This window comes from Carlito syrichta, unplaced genomic scaffold (assembly GCF_000164805.1).
Source record: "Carlito syrichta isolate Samal-C Ts95f unplaced genomic scaffold, Tarsius_syrichta-2.0.1 Scaffold263506, whole genome shotgun sequence".
NCBI lineage: Eukaryota > Metazoa > Chordata > Mammalia > Primates > Tarsiidae > Carlito > Carlito syrichta.
Genome location: NW_007207602.1, coordinates 457,748 through 485,106, shown reverse-complemented (window position 1 = coordinate 485,106; position 27,359 = coordinate 457,748). Strand labels below are relative to the sequence as shown.

The 27,359-nt window shown below is 36.9% G+C and overlaps 1 protein-coding gene across 1 annotated transcript in view; it reads left to right on the top strand.

Moving 5' to 3' along the window:
• Positions 1-27,359, top strand: part of LOC103254031 (lipoxygenase homology domain-containing protein 1-like) — a 241,470-nt gene that overhangs the window by 139,701 nt on the left and 74,410 nt on the right. Inside the window, exons 12-15 of the mRNA XM_021709625.1 lie at positions 2,431-2,534; positions 4,236-4,412; positions 10,868-11,080; positions 25,898-26,075. Of these exons, the coding sequence (XP_021565300.1) occupies positions 2,431-2,534; positions 4,236-4,412; positions 10,868-11,080; positions 25,898-26,075 (672 nt within the window). The remainder of the gene's footprint in view (positions 1-2,430; positions 2,535-4,235; positions 4,413-10,867; positions 11,081-25,897; positions 26,076-27,359) is intronic.

The following is a 27,359-nucleotide window of genomic DNA, read 5'->3' as shown; positions in this document are numbered from 1 at the left end:
TTAGACCACAAAAATTATTCTTTAAACATTTTCAGTAACACTCTTAGTTTTCAGATTGTCCTATCATCAGTTCATTAGTTTCACACAATTAGTGAATCGTCTGAACAAGTCCTTTGAGAATTCTTGCCTTGGTTTTATTGATGAGACAACTGACAGAAAGATATAAAGTGCTTTATCCAAGGTTATCTAGTGAGTCAGTGTCAGAGTCCAAGTCAAAATTCCTGCCTCTTGGTTTTTTCCTGATTTCAGTAACACCCTAATTCCCATAATTATCTGTAAGTGTTCACTGACATGGTTTAATTTTATGAAGACCCTTAATTTTCAGCCACTAAAATGCATTTTATTAGGTAGACAAAAATTATAGATTAATTGGGCAGAAAGCTTTCTATTTGGAGTGGGCTATTAAATAATCTTTCACTTTTAGAAATATGACTTTACATGATTATAAGATCATTTAAATATGTAGCAAAATCCTTTTAAAATGTGAAGTTCTGTAGTTAACCTCTGTATCAGACCTTGTTCTTCACTAAAAGTGTTTGCCCATGTGGTTGATTGGAATAAAAACATAAAGGTAGAATTAATTAATTGCATTGGTTAATGTTAGATAAATATACACACATAATAAAATGAGGAATTAAATAATTCCATGTCAAAAATTGGAATTTGGGGATCTAAATTACCCAGTGACTACCATAATCCTCCTTCATTTAGTATACATTGATTAGGCTGAAAGTTTTGAGTTAATGCAAAATGGGCTATGTTAACAATGGTAAAAAAGGAAGGATTGGTCCATTTTGAAAAATTTTACTTTGTTATCATGACATTTTATAGACATTATATAACATACACTTCATATTTTATGTTATGTATTTTATATAATATATTTGTACATTATATTTTGTGTTTATAAATACACACACACATATACTGGGGGTGTTACACATTTTGAGAGATGTTATCTATATGTTACTTTTAATTTACCGTGATCAAAAGTGTCTGGACACTGATGGTAACCACTTTGAGCACCTCTTTTAATTGCAGAAGTCAAACGTGACTTGTATTCATCTTTTCTTATCAGTATACAAGGTGTGACAATTAAGTTCACAGACTTGCCACTGTGTGCTTACATTGGCAGCACTGTACAAACAACTCAGGAAGGTTTCATAACCTTGACATATCAGTGTCTCATAGCTGTGTTTCTGTTGACATGTGGGGGTGTCTTGCTGAATGGCATTTGTTATTGTTTTTGCATGTTTTTGTATGCTGTCATGAGAATGTGGAGCTTGAGTTAGAGCAAAAAGCAAACATTAAATTTCTTGTTAAACTTGGCAAGAGTGCAAGTGAAATCAGGGACATGCTAGTCCAAGTTTATGGGGATAATGCCATGAAGAAAATGGCAGTGTACAAATTGATTAAAATTTTTTTGAGAGAAGAGAAAGCGTCACTAATAAAGAGAGGTCAGGGCCACCAGTAACTAGCAGAACTGACAAAAACTTTGCAAAAAGTCACTGAATTGTGTGTCAAACCGCCAGCCGATTGTGAGACACACAGGAGACCAAATAAACATCAACAGAGAAACAGTTAGGAAAATCTTAACTGAAAATCTTGGCAGGAGAAAGATGTGTGTGAAAATGGTCCCAAAGGAGCTCTTGAATCATGACATTGCACCAGCTCACACGGCACTATCTGTGAGGGAGTTTTTAGTCAGTGAAAAAATAACTGCATTGGAACATTATTCCTACTCACCTGATCTGACCCCCCCATGACTTTTTTCTTTACCAGAAGGTAAAGGAAATGTTGAAAGGAAGACATTTTGATTACATTCAGAATGTAAAGGGTAATACAGCTCTGGTGGCTACTCCAGAAAAAGAGTTCCCAAATTGCTTTGGTAAGTGGCTTTGGCGCTGGTGTTGGTGCATAGCTTCCCAAGGGAAGTACTTTGAAGATGACCATAGTGATATCCAACAATGAGTTATGTAGCACTTTTTTTTAAGGATGAGTTCTTGAACCTAATTGTCAGACTTTGTATATTACAATTTTAATACAATTTTTTCCTTTCTTAAAATGTGTATGCATTTTTGGCATCCTCTGTACACACACACACACACACACACACACACACACACACACACACACACACACAACATACAAACTTTAGCAACTTATTAGGAAATGAAAGAAGTCATGGCTCAAGAAATAATCTAATTTCAGAATCATCTTACTCATATATACCTATGTGGAAAAAGAACATACATTATATTATGAATTTTCACAAACTGAACGTATTGTGCAAAGGCATTTTACTTTTGATGAAAATTATTTTCTTGAGAGACATCATAAAATATATTATTAGGAGATTTTAATATATTAACTGAATAAAAAGTTTTAGAAGCATCAATTAATTGCTAACACTTAAAAAATGTTTTCCAGGTCTCTTTGATGTTATTTTCAACAAGGAAAATATATGCATTTTCCAAAGTCATGAGATGAGGCATCTTTCTCTTGCAATTGACAATGGCATTGTCACTGGAATGGTGTGTAGTAAATTTTCTCTTTGCCATATATGAATACTATTGTGTCTGTATATTATATATTTTTGTGAAAGATACTTTTGTAGTATTATGAAATTACATTTTCCTTTGGCTTATATTTTCATTTTTTCATTATTATGTTTTGTTTCACTAATTTTTGAGATTCTGATACATAAATGGTCCGAAATTCCTAAATTGGAATTTAGACAAGGAAAAGCAGACTAATTTTCTGATAACATTCAAAATTGTAATGGGCTTTCAAAAGAAGACTGACTTCTTAGTGGTCCCTTTAGGGTCCATATTGTTGGGGAAAAGCAATAATTTTACCTAATTACGCTTTGTGCTGCTTAGGTTTAGGTTTGAGAAGTAGATTTTAATATATAAGACTATCTTCCAAAATGCATGCGTTATCTATTTTTAGAAATGATACAGCATAGGATAACTTTAATACACTGGTTTACATATTTAATTTTTAAGTCTGCCATGTGAGAGAATCCACTATTGTCCCTATTTAGCAGAAGAGGAACATGAATTTCAGAAAGGTTAAGTGAGTTACACAGAATCACAAGCTACAAAGTGTAGACAGAAATTGAACACAGACAATCTGACATTAGCCCTCCTGCTACAACTTACTCATATAACGTTATACAATATTACATAATGATTTTAACTCAGTGGAGATCATTTAAGCTAAGGGAAAATAATAATTACTGAAACAAAACTTGTGTAATTTGTATGCCTGAAATTCAGGCTAAGTGATGAATAAATCAAGCTTTCCATATGATACCTTTTCTCCTCAGCCATGGACTTAGTAAAATACCCTACTATTTCTTAGCACATTTTGATCTGCATGGAGTCTGGTCATAAATACTTAAGAAATACGAATGTAGTGCATATGGAATCTACTCAATTGAATTAAGTGTTGAAGAAATGTCTCATGACTATGTTTTCCTAAAATCAAATTAAGTCTACCTGTAAAGCCCCATTCCGCTAGGTAGCACTAAATTGATGGGAAATTTCATCTTAGTTACCATGAGACACATCTTGTTTCACAGATTTTACCTGGAATGGAAGGGCCTCAGAGTATCTGGTGACAGATGTTAATAGCTTTGGATCACATTGGTCACTGTGATGTACTCATTAAATGTGAGATGGTTTTTTGAAGACAAATATCTGTGCTGCTTTTCCTATCATACTTGGGCAATAGAGCTTTGCTGAGGTTAGTAGACTTAAGTGTCTTGGATTCAGTCATTCAAGGAGTACCAATGAGTCCTTCTTGGAATGTCTCATCGAAACATAACCTTCTCAATTTGAAAGCAAAACCTAGGAATAAGATAAGACTTCTGTTAATTTTAGCTTTTTGTCCCGAACCATCTTAAATCAGGAGGACACAAACGGAAAAATAAACAAGGATAAAATACATATTAAATCTCCTTAAATTATCCTGCCACTGAAATTATTTTTCTTGTTACCCAACATTTGGCTATCGCTTTTGAAAAAAATCGAGAGAAGAAAGTCCTTGAAGCAAGACACTGGAAATAAGCCTGGGGAATAAAAGCCACTGAATTACAAAATTGTGAGATTTTAGAAATATTACAAGAAATTCCATAAAGTGAGGTAGATGTGTATATGCATATAAAATCAACACTTTTCAGGTTTAATATGTTTTCTTGCTAATTCAGAGGTCATTTTTTTTCCTTTTAGGCGAGTGATGGAGCTGCCACAGAGCTACGAGTCCTTTACCAGCCTGACCGCTGTGCGCTTCTTGAATCAGCAGGGGTTCCTGGTCTCACGGTTATTTTTGATCGCCATGGCAAAATAGCAGATGAATCATCAGCAGGCTATACAAACCTTTCAAAAGAATTTGTGATTTTTGTCAAGGTAAAATGGAGGAAAGTCGTTGAAGTTTATATTGCTAAGTGTCTACTTTCTTTTATCCTATTGAGAAAAATTTGAATTAAGTCATAAGGTGGTAATCGGATCACTTCCCACAAGGTGACATTGGTGTGTATTACCATTCTCTGAGCCTTGACTTTGGAAGACATTAGAGATCACAGTTTTAGCAGCAATGACACTGAGACAGTATTAACACCCTATATCTAACTGCAGTTGGGGGTTAAAGCCATGAGTGTGGGAATTTTTAGTAAACAGTTAGACTATTTTGCATTTAGCAATCAGCAAATGTATATACTTAACTTTTCTAACCATTAGAATTTATACCCTTTGAGTGTTACATACATGCATTTGATCATATCATTATATTTTTTTATGTGTTTATGAATTTATCTTAAAAATAATACTATATTAAATTAGTAGCTGTCATTTGCATTAAACTTATTTATCATTTATATTGCCTACTTTGTACCAGGCATTTACTGAGAATTTCACCACATACAAGGGTAAATTTATCATAAAAAATACTGACAAATATTGTTATTGGTATTTTAAAGGTGAAGAAAAAGCTTTTCAAGGAAATTAATAATCTTTACCAGTATGGCATAGTTAATAATTGGTTTATGATTGAAAATTAAGTCTACTTGCCTTCACACATTCATAATATACCTCGAAGATATTACAGGTTCATTTTCAGATCACCAAAATGAAGCAAATATCTCAATAAAGCTAGTTACACAATTTTTTTGGTTTCCCAGTTCATTTAGAAGCTATGTTTGAGTTCCTTATACATCCTGAATGTTAGACCTTTGTCAGATATGCAGTTGGCAAAGATTTTTTTTTACCCATTCTGTGGGTTGTCTCTTCACTCTCGATGGTTTCTTTTGCTTTGCAGAAGCTTTTCAGTTTGATGAGGTCTCACTTGTGTATCTTATCTCTTAAGGCATATGCTTTTGATCAGGAATTGGTTGTCTATTCTGATTTCCATAAGGCTATCTCCGGCATTTTCTAAGATTCTTAAAGTTTGGGGTTTTACATTTAGGTCTTTGACTAGTTGGAGTTGATTTTTTTGTATGGTGATAGGTAATGGTCCTGTTTCATTCTTCAATGTGCTCAGTCAGTTTTCCCAGCACCATTTACTGAGTAAGTTCTCCTCTCCCCAGTGGTTGCTGTTGGAGGCTTTGTCAAAGATGAGTTGGTTGAGAAATTGAGGTTTTGCTTCCAGAATGTCTATCCATTGGCCTATAAGTTCATTCTTGTACCAATACCAGGTCATTTTGATTATTGAAGAGTTATAGTAAAGATTAAAGTCTGGAAGTGTGCTAATTCCCACTTTGATTCTTTTGCTGAGGATTGTTTTGGCTATTCATGGTCATTTATGTTTCCATATGAATTTCTGTATTGTTGTTTCCACATCTGAGAAGAATGATGTTGATAATTTAATGGGTATAGCATTGAATCTACAGATTGTCTTTGTTAGGATGAACATCTTAACAATGTTGATTCTTCCAATCCATGAGCATGGAACATTTTTCCATTTGTTTGTGTCATCTTTGACTTCTTTGAGCAGCGTTTTGCAGTTTTCATTGTAAAAATCTTTTACTTCTCCGGTTTTGTGTGTGTGTGTGTGTGTATGTGTGTGTGTATTGTGAATAGGAGTGTGCTTTTTATTTGTTTCTCTGCCTGTTTGTGGTCGGTGTATAAGAATGCGACTGTCAGCCGGGCTCGGTGGCTCAGCCTGTAATCCCGTGCTTTGGGAGACTGAGGTGAGTGAATTGCCTGAGACCGTGGGTTTGAGACCCGCCTGAGCAACTTGGTGAGACCTCATCTCTACAATAAATCAAAAAATTAGCCGGGCGTGGTAGCGCATGCCTGTAGCTCCAGCTACTTGGAAGGCTGAGGCAGAAGGATCGCCGGAGCCCAGCAGGTTGAGGCTGTGGTGGCCGGGAGCGGCCACTGCACTCCAGTCTGGGCGACAGAGTGAGACTCCAACTAAAAAAAAAAAAAAAAAGAATGCAACTGTCTTTTGCACATTTATTTTGTACCCTGAGATTTGTCAAAATCCTTTATCAGTGCAAGGAGGTTTCTGATAGATTTTCTTGGATTTTTGAGCTATAGGATCTTATCATCAGCAAAGAGGGAAGACTTCACTTCTTTTCCTATTGGGATAACCCTGATTTCCTTCTCTTGTCTGATTGCTGTAGCTAGGACTTCCAACATTATGTTGAACAGAAGGGGTGAGAGTGGGCAGCCTTGTCTTGTTCCAGGTTTCAGGGGGAAATGTTTCCAATTTCTGTCCGTTTAGCAATATGTTGGCTATGGGTTTGTCATAGATGGCTCTTACTATTTTGAGTTTTACGTGATGAAATATACACAGCCATAAAGAAGAACAAAATTATAGACTTCGCAGCAACTCAGTTGGATTTAGAGTCTATAATACTCAGTGATTTATCACAGAAACAAAGAACTGAATACCATATGTTCTCATTTATAAACAGACCCTGAAGGTTTACCATAATACTGTAAGAAAGGTATTGTCAGTAGCCGGAAGCTGCCAGGGAAGGAGGGGCACATAACATTATTGAGGGTACCTGATCTCAAACCAGACAAAGTGCGAACCCAAGGGTCACCCAAACATTACCTGTATGGTGACCATTTGTATACCTAATCTTCTGTTGGACTCCACATCTTTAAAATAAAATAAATTTAGAAAAACAATCTCCCCCAAATAGCAACCCCCCAAAATCTGTGTTAAGTATTTTTAAGTAGATTAATCCAGGCACCTATTTAATAATATCACAATCACTGTTAAAATCGATGCTTTCTAGGATTCAAGTGTCACAACTCAAATAACAGCATATAAAAAGTGCCCATGTTGGTCGGGCGTGGTGGCTCAAACCTGTAGTCCCAGCACTTTGGAAGGCCAAGGTGAAAAGACTGCCTGAGCCCACAGGTTCAAGAACAGCCTGGGCAACTTGGCGAGATCTCATCTCTACGATAAATCAAAAATTTAGCCAGGCGTGGTAGTTCCAGCAACTTGACGGCTGAGGCAGAAGGATCGCCGAAGCCCAGCAGGTCAAGGCTGTGGTGGCCGGGAGCGGCCACTGCACTCCAGTCTGAGCCATGGAGTGAGACTCCAACACACACACACACAAATTTCCATATTAAATACTAAATTGATGAAGAAACTGAATAAAATAAATTTGATATCTAAAAAATGAATACAGCAAAACAAAAAAAAGTTATATTTCTACTATACTGTAGTATATTAAGTTTTCAGTAGCATTATGTCTAAACAGTGTATATACCTTAATTAAAAAATACTTTACTGCTAAAAAACTAACAAGTATCTGAACTTTCAGCAAGTTATGCTCTTGTTGGTGATGGTGTCTTGCCTCCTTGTTGATGGCTGCTGACTGATTATAGTGGTGGTTGCTGAAGATTGAGGTAGCTGCAGTCATCTCTTAAAGTAAGGCGGGAATGAAGTTTGCTGCATCAAATGACTCTTTTCATGGAAGATTTCTCTGCAGCATGCGATGTCATTTGACAGCGTTTTTACCTGCAATCGAACTTCTTTCAAAATTGGAGTCAATCTTCTCAAACCCTTCCACTGCATTATCAACTGAGTGTATATACTGTTCTAAATACTCTGCTGTCGTTTTAACAGTATTTATAGCTTCTTCACCAGGAGTAGATTCCATCTCAAGAAACTATTTTCTGGCTGGGCATGGGGACTCATGCCTGCAATCCCGGCATTTTGGGTGGCTGAGGTGGGAAAATAGTTTGAGATCAGGTGTTTAAGACCACCTTGGGTAACATAGCAAGATCCCATCTCTATAACTTTTTTAAAAAATTGATTGGGCATGGTGCCATGAACTTGTGATCCTACTTACTCAGAAGGCTGAGATAGGAGGATTGTTTGGGCCCACGAATTGGAGGCTGCTGTGAACCATGCTCTATATCACTACACTTTTGCCTGGATGGTGGAGTAAGACCTTGTCTCAAAAAAAGAAAAAGAAAAAAAAAAAAAGAAAGAAATCACTTTATTTACTCATCTGTAGACAGCAATTTTTCATTTATTCAAGTTTTATCATGAGACTGTAATAATTCAGTCACATCTTCAGGCTCTATCTCAGATTCTAGTTCGTTCAGTATTTCCACCACATCTGCAATTGTTTTCTCGTCTGAAGTCTTGAATCCCTCAAAGTCATCCATGAGTGTCAGAATCTTCTTCCAAACTCCTGGTAATGTTGATATTTTAGCCCTTTACCCATGAATCATGAACATTTTTAATGGCATCTAAAATGGTAAATCCCTTCCAGAAGGTTTTCAATGGACTTTGCCCAGATCCATCAAATGAATCACTCTGTGGCATCAATAGCCTTATGAAATATATTTCTTAAATAATAAGTCTTGTAAAGTTAAAATTACTTCTTAATCCAGAGGTTGCAGAATGGATGCTGTGTTACAAGGCATGAAAACAATATAATCTCCTTGTACATATCCATCAGAGCTCTTGTATGACTAGGTACATTGTCAATGAGCAGGAATATTTGGAAAGGAAACATTTTTCTAAGCAGTAGCTCTCAACAGTGGGCTTAAAATGTTCAGTAAACCATGCTGTAAATAAATGTGCTGTTATCAAGACTTTGTTCTTCCATTTCTAGGACACAAGCAGATAGATTTAGTGAAATCCTAAGGGCCCTAGTATATATGGGATAGCAAATGAGCATTAGCATCCTCTGAAAGTCACCAGTTGCATTAGATGTAGCCAACAAGAGCATCTGCCTGTCCTTTGAAGCCTGGTATTGATTTCTCCTCTCTAGCTTGGAAAATCCTAGATGGCATCTTCTTCCAGTAGAAGGTTCTTTTTGTCTACATTGAAAATCTGTATACACACACACACACACACACACACACACACACACACGTACATATTTCTTTTTTATTGTTGAAAATTTAATTTATTTTACCACTTCTACATGGGATAGTGTAATATATACTTTAACACATGCTTTTGACCATATCTTAAAAAATTAGAAATTGAATTTAAGGCCAGAATGTGAAACTTTTAAGGCTCTAGGAATATACTGCCAAATTTCTTTCCACAATGTACCAATTTTTACTCCTGTGAAAGTTAAGCCAACAATGAAGTTAGAGGGAACAGTCTACAATACTTTCACTTTTCACATAAACTGTAGAGTGTGGGGAACCCTGAGAACACTATCAAGCCTCTATAATTCACCAAAAGGACTCACAGAAAGCTATTATATTCACAATTACAGTTTATTATAGAGAAGGGATACAGATAAAAATTGGCTCACAAATAGACACATAGGGAAGAGTCTAGGAAAAGCACCCAATGTGAAAAATACAGTAATTCTTTCCCTATGAAGTCAGGGCAGTGTTACTTTCTCAGCACTCAGGTGTGGTGATATGCAGGGGTATTGCCAGCCAGGGAAGTTTACTTGAGACTTGGTACTCAGAGTTTTTATTGGGGTTCCATCATGTAGGGAGTCCATGTGGCTGATCTCAGTTTCCAGCCTCTCAGAAGACCACTCTACCTTCTGAACCAAAGCCTCCCACTCTAATTCATATTGTTACTATCTAGCTCACCCAAGGCTCTGTAACCAACAAAGACACTCCTATCAGGTATGGTACTTAAGAGTGTAGAGATTATCTCTTAGAAACTGAGACCAAGGTCAGACTTCTTTGGGTAAAGTTAAATTCTTGCTACTTAAATCCTTTCAGCCGTGTAGGGAAATACCCAACTATTTGACCTCAATGTTGAGTGTGGTTTTTAGAGAACATCTTTAACAGTTTTCTAGTAGAATAAACATCTAATTTTAGCTTATAGTTTATTTTTTTGTTGTCACTGTGGGTTGCTTTTTCTTAAGTTTATTCATTATTTTTATTTTGTCTTTTGTGATTTGCATATTTGTCTTTTATCCATTTCAAGTGTCTTTTATCTTCTTAACTTATCCTCTCAGATTTACTTAAATATACCTTGGTTGTATTTAATCTTTTGATATTAATTCCGACATGCATACATTTAAATAATATCCACAAAGTGGATTTCATAATTCAGGTACTTTTATAGCATATGCTTTATATTAATATTAACATTATTTATTTATAGTGATAGAAAATTTCTTAAGAGAAATATTTGTGTCTTGTATCTTTTACAAATCACTGTAATATCTGAGGCGAACTTTTATACTCTCAATAAATAATGACTGAAGTAAATCCACCTCCTTGAGTTTTGCTTAGCTTTGCATAGCAGTTAAATTTTGTATTTCTTTTGTTCATTTTCAGTCACGAAGCTTCCACTAAGATCTTGATCACTGAGATATTTGTAAGAGAATTGACTCTATAACCATCTCCATCTGGCAAACTGGGAGCCTGTTATTTACTGCCTTTCTGTTCTGTCTTTTGCTCTAAAGGGGGTGTTCCTCAACAGTGCTGTGGTTCTACTTGCCACAAGCCTGTGTCAGGCCCTGTGTCTCCAGCCGGATGGGAGCTGCACGGGAGTGGGAAAGCAGTCTGAGACATCCTACTGGAAAGTACATCAAATCAGCTCTGGGATTTGTATGTTTGAAAGTGTGAAAAATGCACGGATGTATCTAAGGATTAAGGATGGCCGGTGTGATGGAACAGTAAGCATCTGCTCTTATTTACCTCAAGAAATGTTTTAAGACATTTGCCTGTAATAGAAACTGTGAGTATTGATGCAGCTCGTCAGACACAAACTTGCCAATCTGCAGCCAAGGCAGCGACCCAGAGGCCCACCGAAAGCCTAAGTCCTCCCTCTCCCCATTCCCACAAGCTCATGCAAGTTCTCCCACAAAGCTAAACATCACACTGATAAGGAGAAGGGAAAGAGAGGACCTCAGAATTTATCCAAAGATCCCGTTTAAATACGAAAACAACACTTTCTGAGTGGTTTTTGGAAATTTGACGTTATACATAATGGTCCCCCCTTGCTTGGCATTTTTAACGCGAGGAGAGCTGCAGCATGGCTGGTGTGATAAAAAGAGGGATCCCGACCCCTGACAGTGCTTCTGAGATGAAATGTACATACAAAACACCTGTGTTAATTGAGTTAGCTGATTCTGATTCAGAAGGATTGGTGTAGGACCTGAACGTTTACATTTCTTACAAACTCTTAGCTATGACTGCGGATGTCGGTCCACAAACAACACTTTGAGAACCAAGGTTCTAGAAAGTTCCAGCTCAACAGCGTTTCCTTGCTGCTTCATTTGATGCCTGAATTTCCATCACTAGACACTCTGTATGTGGGGAAATTAGTTTTAAATTCTAAATATGAGGCATTTCCCTTTAGCATCTTGAGCCTTAGAAGAGGATGCAGGGGGCATCTAACATAACTCCTTTTATATATTCATAATTCTCCTATGGGTTGAGGAACATATAAGATTGCATTTAACTTTCCTATTAATGTTCTCTCCATCCATTCTTGCTTAAAACAGTTTAGTTTAAATGAGATCTTTTGGATAAATCCTGAGATCCTCCCTCTTCCTTCTCCTCACCAGTGTGACGTTTGGCTATGTGGGAGAACTTACACGTGCTTGTGGGGACAGGGGGGAGGGAGGACTTAGACCTTTCGTGGGTCTCTGGGTTGCTATCTTTGCTGCAGACTGGCAAGTTTGTGTCTGATAAGCTGCACTGATACAATGGAAAAGGGAAAGTACAGGCAAGCACACATTTAGTAAACATCCCTGATCAACTTACCAGTGTGTCATGACATAAGTTTCATCACCGTTTCACAGAAGAGGAAGCCAAGCTTAAGAGACAAAGTGTCATGCTCATGATCCTCAAACCGGTAAGTGGATGAACTGGAATAAAAATAGGTAATGTTACGACTGTGGTCAGACTAGTTAAAACCATGATTTCATCATTCTGCAGGAGGAACAACAGAAGTAGCTTCCCTTCATTATTATTCATATCCACACGGCATACAAGTGCTTCCTTTCTGGGACTCAAAGGAGCAATCAGAATCAGAGAAAACAGAGATAATGTGTCCCTGTATGCTACATGCTTTGGTGTGTGTGTTTAGAGTATCTGGAGGCACAGAGAAGTGTCACTCCAAAGTGGGTGATAGTCTGACATTGGAAATTTGTGTCTTCCCTGGATAGCAACCAAAACGACAGCTCGGTGGTCGCTCACCTTCCATTTAGCTGCCTTATACTCAAGGTGAATGGTGATTTTCATTGTTCTTTGATTCCAATCTGTGTGCCCCTGTCCGTCTCTTTCATTTTTTTCTCAGTGTGCTGGTTGACTTGTTCTTTTCCAAGTGAGTAAACCTCCTCTGCGAGTTTTCAGCAGAATCTTTGGGCCCTGCACTGCAACCTCCCACTTCTTCTTCTTCCTATTTGTGCAACGCAAGATTCAGCCCTACCTGTTTAGGTTGAGAGAGTGGTAGAAGACCTTGACATTCAGTTGAGAGAATCTGGTGAGCATAGGAAGTTGGGCAGAAATGTACAGATTAAAACATAGAACTATTGGTGTGCTCATTCTTCCAATGCAGAAACTAAGTGTGAGCTTGATTGAATAGCTCACCCAGAGCCCTGGAAGGCCTAGCAATGAGCATCCAGGTCTGGCCCTTCTAAGTGTCTGTTGTGGAGGATTGAGGAAACTGGGTTGACCCTGAAGGATGGGACCTCCTGTGTTTTCTAAGATTCTTATAGTTTGAGGTTTTACATTTAGGTCTTTGATCCATTTAGAGTTACTTTTTGTGTATGGTGGTAGGTAGGGGTCCTGTTTCAATCTTCTGCATGTGGTCAGCCAATTTTCCCAGCACCATTTACTGAATAGGTTCTCCTCTCTCCAGTGGTTGTTGTTGGAGGCTTTGTCAAAGATGAGTTGGTTGAGGAATTGAGGCTCTGTTTCCGGAATCTCTATCCTGTTCCATTGGCCTATGTACCTGTTCTTGTACCAATATCTGTGATTTATCACAGAAACAAAGAACAGAGTTCCATATGTTCTCACTCATAAACGGACCTTGAACAATTGTCTTGCTATAAGAAAGCAATTGGCAGTAGTGGGAAAATGTCAGGGAAGGAGGAGGTGGAATTGGCAGCTGCGGGAAACAGCTAGGGGAGGGAGGGGCATACCTCATCAACAAGGTTACCTGCATGGTCAATGATTATGTACCTAACCCTGAATTGTACCCCACATCTTTTTAATAAAAATTTTAAAAAAAGGAAAAAAGAGGAGACCAGGGTCAGTATACATGATAAGGAGATGATTTCAAAAACAAGGCTTTCTGCTCCAGAAATTTTCCAAGAATCAGCCTTGACAGCTTGTCAGGTGAGTGATTTGGCCTGAAATCAATAGGTAGAAGAACATTCTGGGTCTTTCTAGCCTATGTTGTGATGCTTTGCATCAATGCTGGGAATCCCTTTTCTTTCCCCTCCCTGAAGGGCTTCTTGGGATGAAATGCTTGGTTCAGGATTTCCTGTGCATTTTGGAGCTAAAGTAGGCTATTGTGCATTGGAGTTTCAACCCACAGTATCATGTCTTAGATATTTCACAATTTGAAAAAAGCAAGAGGCATTTGTTCCGTTTGCTTTTGGATAGATAAAGCCAAAATGGAGAACTCAGTGAGATCTACTGATAAAGGTGAAGGGGCATAAATGGGTTGGTTACATAGAATTTCATATACAGAACATTAAAATGAGAATACAGGGCATTAGACAGATATTCTCTAGGTCCTTTGGAGATAGGCGTGTCACATCTTAGTAACATGAGCTGTCCAGAGGGTTAAGGTCACTCTTCCAAGGCCTCTCAAGGCAACGCATGTGTATAAAGCAATAGTTAAATGTAAAAGAGACTGGTAAGAGGAACCACGTAAAAGGGTAAACCAGAAATAACCTGTCTGGATATTCAAAATACTGCATTTAACAACTGGTTCGGTAACTGCATCTTCTAGGGTGCAACACTGGGGAAGTGCATGGAGCCAGGATCCCTGCGGGTCAACGATGGAGATGAGGTTTTGCCTGGCCATGTTATCGGGGCCCCAATTTTCCTGCTGGGATCCAGCCTCTGCCACCTAACACTGTCAGTGAGCTTTGATCTCTAGGGGCGCTCACATTCTGGGGTAGCCAGGACATCAGGGAAACACAAAGGGGGCTCAGGCAATGGATACTCACTATCCAATATGGAAGTATTTCAGTATTTAAACAATAGGTATACCTCTACCGATATGTACTAGTTCAATATCAACCCTCAGCTAAGGTGGGGTAGTTGTCATCCTTGAGAGTTGCAGAGGAAATATTGTTACTATGTATGTTTCAAACAGTGGTAAAAATTTCCAGCTTAAAGTAAGGTTTTGGAGGTTTCCTTGGCTTATGACATAACCTGCAGGTCAGTAACTTTGGCCCTTCTTCTAAACTCAGAGGCACAAACATTGTGCTTTCATCTTCCTGTTATTTCTTTTAAAAATCCCAAACTTGTTTTTAGAAAAATTATGGCATTGGGAAGGTGTTGCTAAAAGATCTGAAATTTTACAAAGCCTGTCCACAAAGTCAGAGGCTCTTGAGTACTCAGTTTCCTAAATCATACGAGACTGTACCCCCACTCCAGCCAATGGTGAATTCCCTGATACTGTAACCAAATCGGCAAAGAAAGCAAAGAGAAGAGGCAGATTGTATTTTAGTGTTCACAGCCTAACACAGATGAGTGAACTGTTTTTCATTTGTAGTGACCACGCCTCCTTTATCCTAAGCTCACACAGCCATCAGGCGAGCAAGCAGCAGCAACAGACCCATGTAAATGATCCACCTAAAACTGACCTATGTAAATGATCTTGTGACTCCTTTTGTGTAGTTATTAAAAGATTTGGTAGGAATGAAAAGTTTCTATTCTAAAGTTAATGCGTTTAATCGTAGGGGACAAAAATGCTGTCATTGGACATCGAGGTCAGCTAGAGCTTCTTCTCTGGGTCTCATGTAGCCAGTTGTTTTGTGTATTTTAACAACTGTGTCATTAACAGAGGCCTAAAGGATCACTGTGAGGCTACCTCCTGATGGTGTTTGCCCCTCAGACAACATTGTTTTTTTTGGTTTTTTTTTTGAGTTGGAGTCTCACTCTGTTGCCCAGACCACTCCTGGCCACCGCAGCCTCGACCTGCTGGACTTCAGCGATCCTTCAGCCTCAGCCTTCCGAGTAGCCGGAATTACAGGCATGAGCTACCACGCCCGACTGATTTTTGGATTTATTGTAGAAATGAGGTCTCTCCAAGTTACTCAGGCGGGTCTCGATTTTTTCACATATCAAAGTTCTTAAATTACTCTTTAAATACATTGCTCTGTTTGGGGTTTTTCGTTTGTTTTTGCTAAATATGCATGCTTATTATTATTATTTTTTCTTTTAAAGATATGAGGTACAATTCAGAGTTAGGTATACAAATGTTCATTACGCATGTCCCTTTGTTGATGACATCTGTCCCTGCCCCCCACATGGCAGAGTCCCCCAACTGTCAATCCAATCCACCCTTCCCTCGCAGTTTCCCAGAACTGTCACTCCATTTCTTATAGTATTATGATAATTGTTCAAGGTCCGCTTATGAGTTACACCATACGGTACTCTGTTCTTTGTGATAGATCACTGAGTATGATAGACACTAAATCCATCCAAGTTGCTGCGAAGTTCATATGTTTGTTCTTCTTTATGGCTGCATAATACTCCATTGTGTGTATGTACCACATTTTTTTTCAGTCTGCTTTCAATGGGCAGCATGGTTGTTTCCATGCTTTTGCTATTGTGAATAGCGCTGCAGCAAACATATGTGTGCAGGTATCATTTTTGTAGAATGATTTGAGTTCCTCCAGGTATATTCTCAGTAGGAGGATTTGTGGGTCATATGGAAGGTCAATTTCTAGTTTTTTCAGAAATCGCCACACTATCTTCCAAAGAGGTTGCACTAGTTTGCATTCCCACCAGCAGTGTAGAAGTGTTTCTTTTTCTCTGCATCCTGCCAGCATCTGTTGTTGTTTGTTTTATTAATGATGGCCATTCTTAAAAAAGAAAAGGAAATACCACCTAACATTGATTTTTAACGTTTACACTGGTGCTTTCACCAAGAAAAGCTTCCACAGAAAACTCGTCATTTTTATTCTACTTCTACTTCCATTGTAGTGTTTTCTTTATGTTATAGCTTGTTTAATGACCTGTTGATATGCTTGTTGGACTTTAAAATTCTCTATCTGAAATTTTGATAGTGTTTTTAGTCAAAATGCATGTCCATCTTCACTTTTAAGAAATGCATGACAATGAAACATATTATTTTCACTTTCATCGTCTCTGACAAGGATCGCTACATTGAAAGGACATTACTCTTGGAAACAGAATGGTAACAATTATCTTAGTTACCCCAGTTTGCATATGTTTAGAGGCTATGGTGAGATTTGCTTACACTCTTCAAAGGGATAAGATGTATTCCACAGTAAATGGTAATGGCGTGCTCATAGTATGATACCTTAAAAACCCAACAATGCCTCAGTCCTGGTAGCTTCTCAGTGAATACTTGTAATAAATTGAATGGAATAAAAGCATTAATGGTTCCAATATGTTTGCCATTGTGCATTCTAAAACATTTCTTATAGGCAAACACACATTTAAATCAAGTGTGATGCTGATCCTGTAACAAATACTTCTATTTCTGCTACCATGAAATTATTATTCTGTAGGAATAAGTCACTTTAATAGATTTGATGTAGTAGAGACTCAAGTTAGCCACAAATGGCATGCAGTTTACTAGGGACAATTGTAAGACTTAATTTAAAGAAGAAAAATAAGCCTCAAAATAACATGGGTAGATCTCACTAAGCATGGGTCCAAAGGAAAACAAAGATGTAGGAACTGTGAGAAAAACAAGCTGAAGAGTGATCAGTATATCAAAGACACACCCAGACATACCCCACACTAACAGTATACTTGTTTATGGGCAGGAATTTAGTCTGAATAAGCCAGGAAAGATTCTCTCATTACAGATGTATCTAATTTTGTCTCTTTACTCAAAATATATTTCTATACATGCAAATAATTTAAAAATTGAAGGTAATTCACATTTGTAAGAAATTGAAATATGAAAACATATGAAATAATATAGATGGCTTAGGTATATACAACACTAGACCATTGGGTTGAAAAGTATAACATTCAGTGAGTCTTATTTAGTGTTAGGTAAATAATTATAAATCATGTTTTACTTAAAAATTTTTTTGAAGAAACTGATTTTCATAAACTTGTGTTTGCATGCATAACTATATGCAAGATAAATTCTTTTGTTTGGATTTTCTAAACAATGGTCTTACATTTCACAATTATTGTAGACCACAGTCTATGCATTGGTTTCGATCTTTACAGCATGAAAGAAATTTGAAGAATATACGGTGGACTTGGAGGACAGCAACAATGATTTTTTCCTCCACAGGAGCAAATAGACTTTAAGAAGGGAATGAATTGTTTCATGATTAATCTTGCAAAAGAAAAGACTAATGAGTAGCATTAATAATACTCCAGTGTACAGAATGTATTCCATCAAGATATAGGCACCACAGGGGGAAGAGTCTTGTGGACTTTGTTTATTAAAGTATCCCATTTGACAGATACTCAACAAATATTGAATGTGAGAAGTTAAAATATCACTTGGTAACTAGCAGTTATCTTGTTGCAAATAAGCCAAATAGAGACAATTAGGCATGAGATGCTATGTTGGCTTGCAGTGATGTGCGCATGCATCAGATATTCTACCTTTCACTAATTATACTTAATGGAGGGTTAAAAATATCATTCCTTCAGGTACTGCTGGAGGGAACAAATACTCACATGACGGCAATGTAGACAGCAACAATAAATTGGTACTCCCATTTAAGTTATGGTCCAACTGCTTCTGTGAAGGCTCCGGAGAGGGAGACTGATTTGAGCAGAGTGAATGAGTCAGGAGAAGTTCCCTGGAATGGCAAATTTTAGAGAAAATAATTTCACTTTTCATTATCAAAGAGAGGGAAGGACATTGCGTGAACAAATTATGAGGTTAGAAATTAGCAAGAAAAAGAATTAGAGCTAACAAATATTTATTGAATTTCTACAACAAGGTAGAAACTGCTTGTCACTAGTGCTGCAGTAGGTAGACGTGCTCCCTGCCCTTAGGAGACTGGTAGTCAAAAAAGGGAAAAGAAAAATGTAGACAGACGATTACACTAGAGTGTGCAAAGTGCAATGTCAGAGGTAAGTACCAAGTTCAGGGTTGGTATGGGAACAGAGGAGGTTGGGAAAGGGTTTTCAATTGCGTGAGTCATGGGTAGTGTCCTGAGATTGTCAATGTAAAATGACATTGATTTTTGATAAGTGATCTGTTCTAAATTTGGGGAAATAGTGGGTTGGGAATGATATTAAAATTCATAAATCTGGTTTCTGTGTAGAAGATAGAGTGATTTATGAAGAATCTAAAGTTTGGAAGAATAATTATGAGATTACTATAATAAAACAGTTTGGCTCAAAAACCTGCAGTTTACCTAAAGTGCACTACTTGTTCTAGCATGTTCCTCTGTGATTAGTTTGATTGAGAGATTTTTTCCCAGTCAGAAAAATACTTGGATATCTTAGTTTCTATCCAGTTTAAAGATTAGTCCTTTAAAAGTCAATAGTAAGTCAGGGTTTCTTTCATTATTTATTTATTTTTATCCTTTCCTTTATCCTTGGTTGGTAACTGGAGGCAAAGACTTAAAAATGTCAAAGAAAAGGGGACCCTTCTTCAGATTCACACTGGTCTCTATTATAGTGTGACAGAATTCATTTGTACTTGGACATAGCAATTGAATATAATTTCGAATGAGGCTGGTATTATAGTCAGAACATTTTGGGCAGCGTGGGGCTTGTGACTCTTTTGTAATAGTCTCTGGTCTCAAGGTTCCTAATTCTGTGACCAACTTGGAGCAGATCCAGTCCTCTCCCAGATTTCTAGCCCTCTCAGTAAGTGAGTCTGCCATTTAAGCATGGGATAACTTCTGGATCATGTGATGCTTCCACGTACCCTGTGGAGAAGTTAGAATACTACATCAGAGTTACCTTCTCAGGTTCCTTCCTCAGACATTCCTAATCTACCCTGTGGATGGCTCCATGTTGCTCTGGTACTATGCTAAACGCTAAAATGCTGTAAGGGAAGTTTTAAAATTTCCTAAGATAACCCCTTAGCTCTTGAGATTCTCCCCCCAAATACAGCAAGTTCTTACATATGTACCTTCAAGTTGCAAATGTTCAAAGATTCAAACGTGTGTTCACATTATTTGAGGAGGCATTGTTAGGCACAGGAGTCAAATGTAGGATGGTACACAAAGGTTGCAGCAGCCCTTTAGAATGCAATCCAGTGCTACCATGACATCTATGATGAGAAAAAAAAAGAGCTACTATCCATACATCACTGAATCGCTTTTTCACGAGATAGAATTGAATCCAGCAAGGAACGAGAACCTACACCATCAGTGTCAAGTGTGAGTAAAATTGCAGCTTGCCCTCCATTTCCAGTTGCTGATGATCTTTCAGCTCTATCTTCCACTTTCTCTCCTTCCTCTAGTCCATTACTTTCTTGCCTATTCACGCAATGCCAGCCCCTGTATTCCAGTTGTATTGTACTATACTACTATACTTTTCGAAGTACTGTGCTGTAAGATTTAAAATGTTTTATTTACTTTTGTGCTTGTTTGTTTTTAGGTATTATTTGTGTGAGAAGTGTTGTGAACCTGTTACAGTACAGGACTATATAGCCGATTGTGTTAGTTGGGTGCCTAGGCTAACTTTGTTGACTTACGAACATGTTGGACTTATGAATGAGCTCTTGGAAGGGAACTAGTTCATATGTACGGGATTACTGTATATGGATGTTTCTACTGCCCCTTACTTGCTTCACTAATAATCAACTCTCAATGGGGTAGAAATCAGAACATTCACGTTTCTGTTCTAGCCCATTTACCCTGCTACTACTCTCAGCACCAGAAAGACTTCTCTTTGTCTGGTGGAGTGGAAATTTCCTGCATGTAATATTTGGTATCTACCTCTTCAGTGTCTTTATCATTTAAACTCTATGGTGTCCAGGTTTCCAAGCTTGACTTTAGGTGTATTAAGTTCAATTTCCTTTGGCAACCATTTTCTTTCTCAAAAAAGCATGGCTTTACAAATGAAAAAAAATCTTCCTTTTAATTGTTTACTTGGAATATGTTTCTTAAAGCCCTTCTATTTGGGAACTCAAAGCTGAGCAAAGATTGCTTTTTCCTATTATGGATTCTACTTACCCCAATGTAATGAACATTGCTGATCTGGTAGGTGAGAGAACTGGAGCAATTAGCAATGAAAATACATTAGTTAAAAATTTCAAAAGTATTATCCTTGCTTCTGTTAGTGTTTTTAGTGATCCAGCCATGAGGTAATGGGGGTCTGAAGTCTGGGAAGTAGTAACAATATTGAAATGTTTGAGTCAAATTTGGTAGATCTTGTTGTGGAGTACTCAGTATTAATGACTAGTTGAATATTGGTAGTAAATATTATCAGTAAACTATGAATGGGGGAACTTTCTCAACAAAAATCTTGCAGCTAATATACTTTATGGAGAAAAACTGGATCCCTAAGATCAGGAACAAAGATTGGGAACAAAGAAAGGATGTCCCCTCTCACCATTATTATTATTCAATATTGTACTAAAAATCCTAGCTTATGCAGTAAAACAGCAAAAGGAAACATGACATGATTGCTTATGTAGACAATCCCAAAGAATTGACAAAACTTCAAAAAATAGAACTAGTAAGTGATTATAACAAGATTGCAATAAACAAACTACTATACAAAATCCAATTGCTTTTCTATATACTAGCAATGAGCAATTAGAATTTGAAATTAAAAACATAATGCCAGTTATATCAGTACAAAAAAGGTGTAAACCTAACAAAATATATACAAGATCTGTAAGTGGAAGACTACAAAACTCTGAAGAAAAAAATAAAAGAAAATCTAAATAAACAAACAGATAGGCAATGTTCATAGACTGGCGACTCTACGGTGTTGCCAGTTCTTACCAACTTGATCTATAGATTCAATGCAAACCCAATCAAGATTTCAGCAACCTATTTTGTGAGTATCAATAAATGGGTCCTAAGTCTATATGAAAAGGCAAACACCCCAGAATAGCCAACACAATAGTGAAGAAGAACAAAGATTGATGCTACCTGACTTTAAGACTTAGTATAAAGCTATAGAAATCAACAGTGTGATATTGATGAAAGAAAAGAGACAGACATTAGTGAAGCAGTGTTGAGAGACTAGAAGTAGAACCACACAAATATGGATAACTGATCTTTGACAAAAGAGCAAAGGAAACTCAATGGAGAAAGAATAGACTTTCAACAAATGTTGTTGGATAAATTGGATGTCTATATGCAAAAAAATAGAAAAAGAAAGAATTGAGACACAGAGCTTACACACTTCACAAAATTGAATGTGCCTGTGAGTGTTTATAGCAGCTTTATTCATAGTCACCGAAAACTGGAAACAATCAAGAAGTCCGTCCATAGGTGAATGGAGAAATTATGGTACATCCATACAATGGCATACCATTCAGCAGTAAAAAGAAATGAGCTGTAAGTCATGAAAAGACATTGAGGAAATGTAAGTTCATATTACTACATGTAAGAAGCCAGTGTGAAAGGGCTGCATATTATACAATTCCAATTGTGTGACCTTATGGAAGATGTGTAGCTATAGAGACAGAAAAATGGTGAGTGGCTGCTAGGGGTTTGAGGGAAAAGATCAACAAGTAAAGCATAGGGGATATTTAGGGCAGTACAATTGTTCCATATGCTACTGCAATAATGGATACAAGATATTATGCTTTTGTCAAAACCCATAGAACTGTGCAGCACAAAGAGTGAGTCTCAACATATGCAAATAAAATATCATTAGGAAGTTTGGGAATCTCAGGAAAGAATGCAGATGGTGACAATAAACATTTATACTAATATATGAAAGAGCCAGTATGAAGGGGATGGTGGGAAAAGGTACTGGCCTAAGTATCTTTGGAAGTGAATGGAGTTGGTAAGACCAAAAGAAAATGAAATTACACCTAAGCTCGGTATTCTAGTTGATAAAGTTGTTTCTCATAAGTACATGTGTTAATAATTCTGATACTACTATGTATGTATACTGGAATGAAGCAATTAAGTAAATGAATGGCAGATGGTGGGAGTCAGATTTTTCACCATTGGAGTGGGAGTTTATGGATAAGGATAAAAAGAAGCCAGAATGATCCATAGAATGATTTAATGGATCCATAGTAATTCATTAGAATTGGAGACACAGATACAGGGTCATCTTTAGCTCAATATAGATGTGGAAGTTTGTACATAGAACTACTCACAAATATATGTGTTTATATATGAATTATCCATATATATATATTATATATATATATTAGTATACACACATGTTTTGTGCTCCATTAGATGAGAAGTCCTAGAAGCACCATCTCATTGGGAACAAGCAGAACCTGGTACCTAGACTTTGTTTCCTAATACTATTCTCCAATGAAAGAAATTAGGGCTTCTTGGAGAAATAGATAATTCTGTGGCCATAAATATACAGATGAACCTGGAGCACGTAGTGCCAGAAATTAAGGAAGTACTAACAACACCAACAACAAAACAAACAAACAAACAAAAAAACTCCTCTCTCTGCCACTAATGGAGATATGTCAAAGGGACACAGACACCAACTGAAAGAGCTCCCAGTGGCCAAAGCTGGAACAATTTGAGCAACAAAATAAAGATGTATTGGATTATACCACAAAGTATGAAATAAGTATTCATGAGTTCATAGAGATATAAACAAATGATTAACTACATTAATAAATGGGAAAGAAAAATGAATAAGATACTCTGCCTTCAGGGAGTTAGTTGCAGCATAACGCCTCACCCCTCAGTTTCAGGCTGACATAGTGACTTCCTGGGGACACAGTGTAGAAAGGGGAAAAAAAGAGTTACTGTACAGTGGAGAAGCTTGCCAAGCACTACTTCAGCTGGGTGATCAAGGCCAACCTCAACAGTCACAAATCACGTTGATAATATGTACATTTGAAGTGAAGTGATAAAAATGAAGCTTTACCCCTGTGGTGTCCTTCTAAAACCCCATAACTCCTTTCTAATCATGAGAAAACTTCATACACATTCCAGTGGTGGGGGAGTCTACAAAATATTTTACCGGAACCTTGAGGTCATCAAAAACAAGGAGAATCTGGGAGAAATTGTCACTCTTGCAGTTTGCATCTGTGTCCCTGTGACATGTCTCTATTAATGACAGAGAGAGGAGAGGAGAGGAGAGTTGGAGAGGGGAAGACAGAAGAGGAGAAGAGAAAAGTTTGCTTTGTTATTGTTGTTCTTAGCATTTAATTTCTCTGCCAAGAGGAAGCTAAAGAGACATGCCTGCTGAAAGTAATGTGGCACCCTCAATAGAATTCTGGACAGAAAAGGAACATTAGGTAAAAATAAAGGAAATGTGAATAAAGTTGATACTTTATTCAATAATAATGTATCAGTATTGGTTCAGAAATTATTACAAATATATCATACTAATATGAGATGTTAATAATAGAAGAAAGTGGGTGTGGCTACATGGGAACTCTACTATCTTCCCATTTTTTTGTAAATCTAAAACTTTTAAAAAGTAAAGTCTATTAAAGAGAAAAAAAAAAACAAAAGGGAGTTTTAAAACTGCATTCTTGAAGAATGGGAGAAGTAAGGTTCTGTTGATAATTATTAGAAAACTACAAAAGAGTATATAATTGATTGAGTAAATAATGAGATTTTCTTTTAGAGAAGAAAGGTATTAGAAGGATATTTATGAAATGTCCAGAAAGCAATTTAAGATCTGTCCATAAAATTGTTCAGTGGCTCTCATGGTTTAAGGTAAGGCCCAAACTTCCTAAGGTGCACACGAACTGAGGCTACTTTTCTGCACTTACCTTCTTCTCTGTTGTTCAACAACTTTAAGATACCTGTTCATCCTCACACCATGCTTTCAATTGTTCCTCTGCCTCTGTTCATGGTGTCCATCTGCCTCAAATGTTCTATCCTTAGCCCATCTACTTATTATTATTTGTATATGTGGTTGTTTTCTCTACTTGACCATGAACAAATCAAGCCCAAAGTCTTATTGTATTCATAATAAGAGCAGAAGATAAAAATTGCTTAATTTGTATTTATAAAATGGAGAGAGAGAGAGAGAGACTTGTTTCTTATTGACAAGAAGCTCACATTTAAGTGAAAGTCAGAATATAATATTCTATTATAAGTAATAGTTGCCACTGCAAATTTTAATTCATTCTCACGAAACTCATTTGCTAGGACTCTGAAAGCCTTTAAGAAAACTTTAAAAGCAATGAAAGGTGCAGTATTTCTATTAGATTATAGTTGCCTTAAATAAAGGAAAGATATTTTGATAATCTGAAGGTAGGTAGATTATTGCTAGGTACCCAGTTTTGAATATTTTCCTCTATGGGTCACTGGGTAATTTATGTGTACACTATTTATGAAAATTCAATCTGAAAAATGTAGAATAACACAGAAAATTGGGTTACGTTTGAACGTAAATTTGACTTATGGCAAGAAATACTCTTTTCTCCTTTGTTTTAAAGTATCTTCTAAAGGAAAATTTTGCATTTTAATGTTCTGTGTTCACCTATAGATGAGCAAAGTCTCTCCTTAGCTTGTCTCCCTCTGTGTCTCTTGATGTTGTCTTCCTTCTGTGTCAGCGTCCAAAATTTCCTCTTTTTCTAAGGACACCAGTCACATTGGATTAGATCCACTATAATGATCTCATTTTAACCTGACTACCTCTTAAATAACCTGTCTCTAAATATAGTCACATTCTAAGGTACTGTGGTTTAGAGTTTCAATATATAAATTTTGAGGGAACATCATTGAGCCCATAATGCATACTATATATGTTTATGAAGTTTTTTGTTTTGTGTGTGTATGTGTGTGTGTATTTTAAGAGCAACAGTGAATAGGGTGTGGCATGGTAAAGCCTTACCACTTAATTTAGAATAAATAAGTTCCTCAGATCCCACACAACTGAATTAAATGTAAAGCAAGAGCCCCTCCTCCGAAAAAAAGGAAAAAACAAACAAAGAAATGAAACAGCATACACAATTCTGTCTTTAGTTGAAGCTCCGAAGTGACTCAGAGCCTTTTGTCCAAAAACATGTTTCCTTGGCTCAGTCCTTCATGTTTTCTCTATTTCTGGATCTTACGGAACAGGATAAAGCACACAGTACAATTAATGCAAAAAGTTCTAGACTTATTATGATGATTTGAAATGAAGCAAAATTGTATTCTTGTGAAGCGACTGGTTTTAAATTCTTTCCTTTAGTGTTTGCTCACATTTATGGATTTATGTTGTATTGATTGTAGGGTACAGGAGATATATACTGTCATTTTAAAATTAAGAAGAATTTGAAAAATGCATCCATAAGCCTGGAATCTACGAAGAGCCCCGGGTTGTTTGTTGGACTTCAGTCAGATGGACAGGCAAAGCCAGTGATTTACACTGAGGATGAGAATGTTTGCTTCTATCCACAAGTCATCCAATGTATGTTTACTCTGAAATACTTTGATTTTGGTTTGCCTTATAATGGTTTGTGCAGAGTGTCTGACAATTTCATCACTTTTTAAAGCAAATTTCTGCTGTTAGTTTTTTTTGCTTGATATAATTTTAGAAGTAATGGAGGAAAATGAAATTAAGACCAATCACTTGCCTCAAATTTTCAGATAATGTTGGGTACAGAGTTTTTGATACATTGAATTCCTTTGTAGCTTTTTATATTGTACATATGCTTTTGTGTGTGTATGTCTGTGTGTGTGTACATGTGTATATTTAAATCTTTTGTTTTTTAAGGACATCTCTATCTACCCTGAGAAGGATAATGCTGTTAGAAATATTCTCAACTTCGTTGCTATTAATTTTTAATGCTCTTAGTATAAAAGCAGATGGAATAAAGATCAACACGAATGGGACTTAGATTAAATATAGGATTTTGAAAAAGTCTCAGGATAGGACAGAAATGTGAATATATTGAAGCTGGTTTCTATCATAGCTAAGTTCATGTTCTCTAGCAAATTGAAGTAAAGATCTTAGGGCTTTATTTAAACAATTTAAGCCTAAAATGTATTTGCTTGAACATAAAGGCTAATGAAGTAACTCTATTATGTTTTTAATTATCTTGATGTTTAGGTTGCTGTCTGATTTTTTTTTTTTTTTTTGCTGATGTGCTTCTGGGCATTTGGCTCAGTCAAAATCTAGGTCATTTTCTTAGTCACTCTGACTTTTATTTAGCTTCCATTTTCTTATCAGAATCTACCTATAATTTATGTTTGTGTGTGTATAATATCTTACAGAAGACAGATTAAAATAAGAATATAATGAGCTTGATTTAACATCGTGGTATATCTGGCTCTGTTCTTTGCTCTATCGTCATCAATTCCTTCTCAGCCTTCAGTTGCCACATTTAAAATTTTGCAAATTGATTGGCTAGTATACTTTAATTTACTGCCTTCCATACCACCATTCCCACCACCCTACATTTTCCCACAGGCTGGCACAGAGTGGTACTCCTACTCAACAAAATCGGTATGCCATCTGCCCGTGGAGCTCTGAAGGGAAACAGATGACTTGAAAGTCAGCAGACGGATACAGGGTGGAGTAGAAGAGAGTGAGAAATAGCTAGCAGAGGACAGCAACCATGCTGGAAAGAGCACAGGAAGAAAGGAAGCATGGTGATAAAAGGGCAGAGAAGAAAAGATGAGAAGAGACTGAAATAATTAGAACAGGAGATGAGAAGGAGAAAAGTAATTTGTGGCAAGAAGTAGGAGTGGG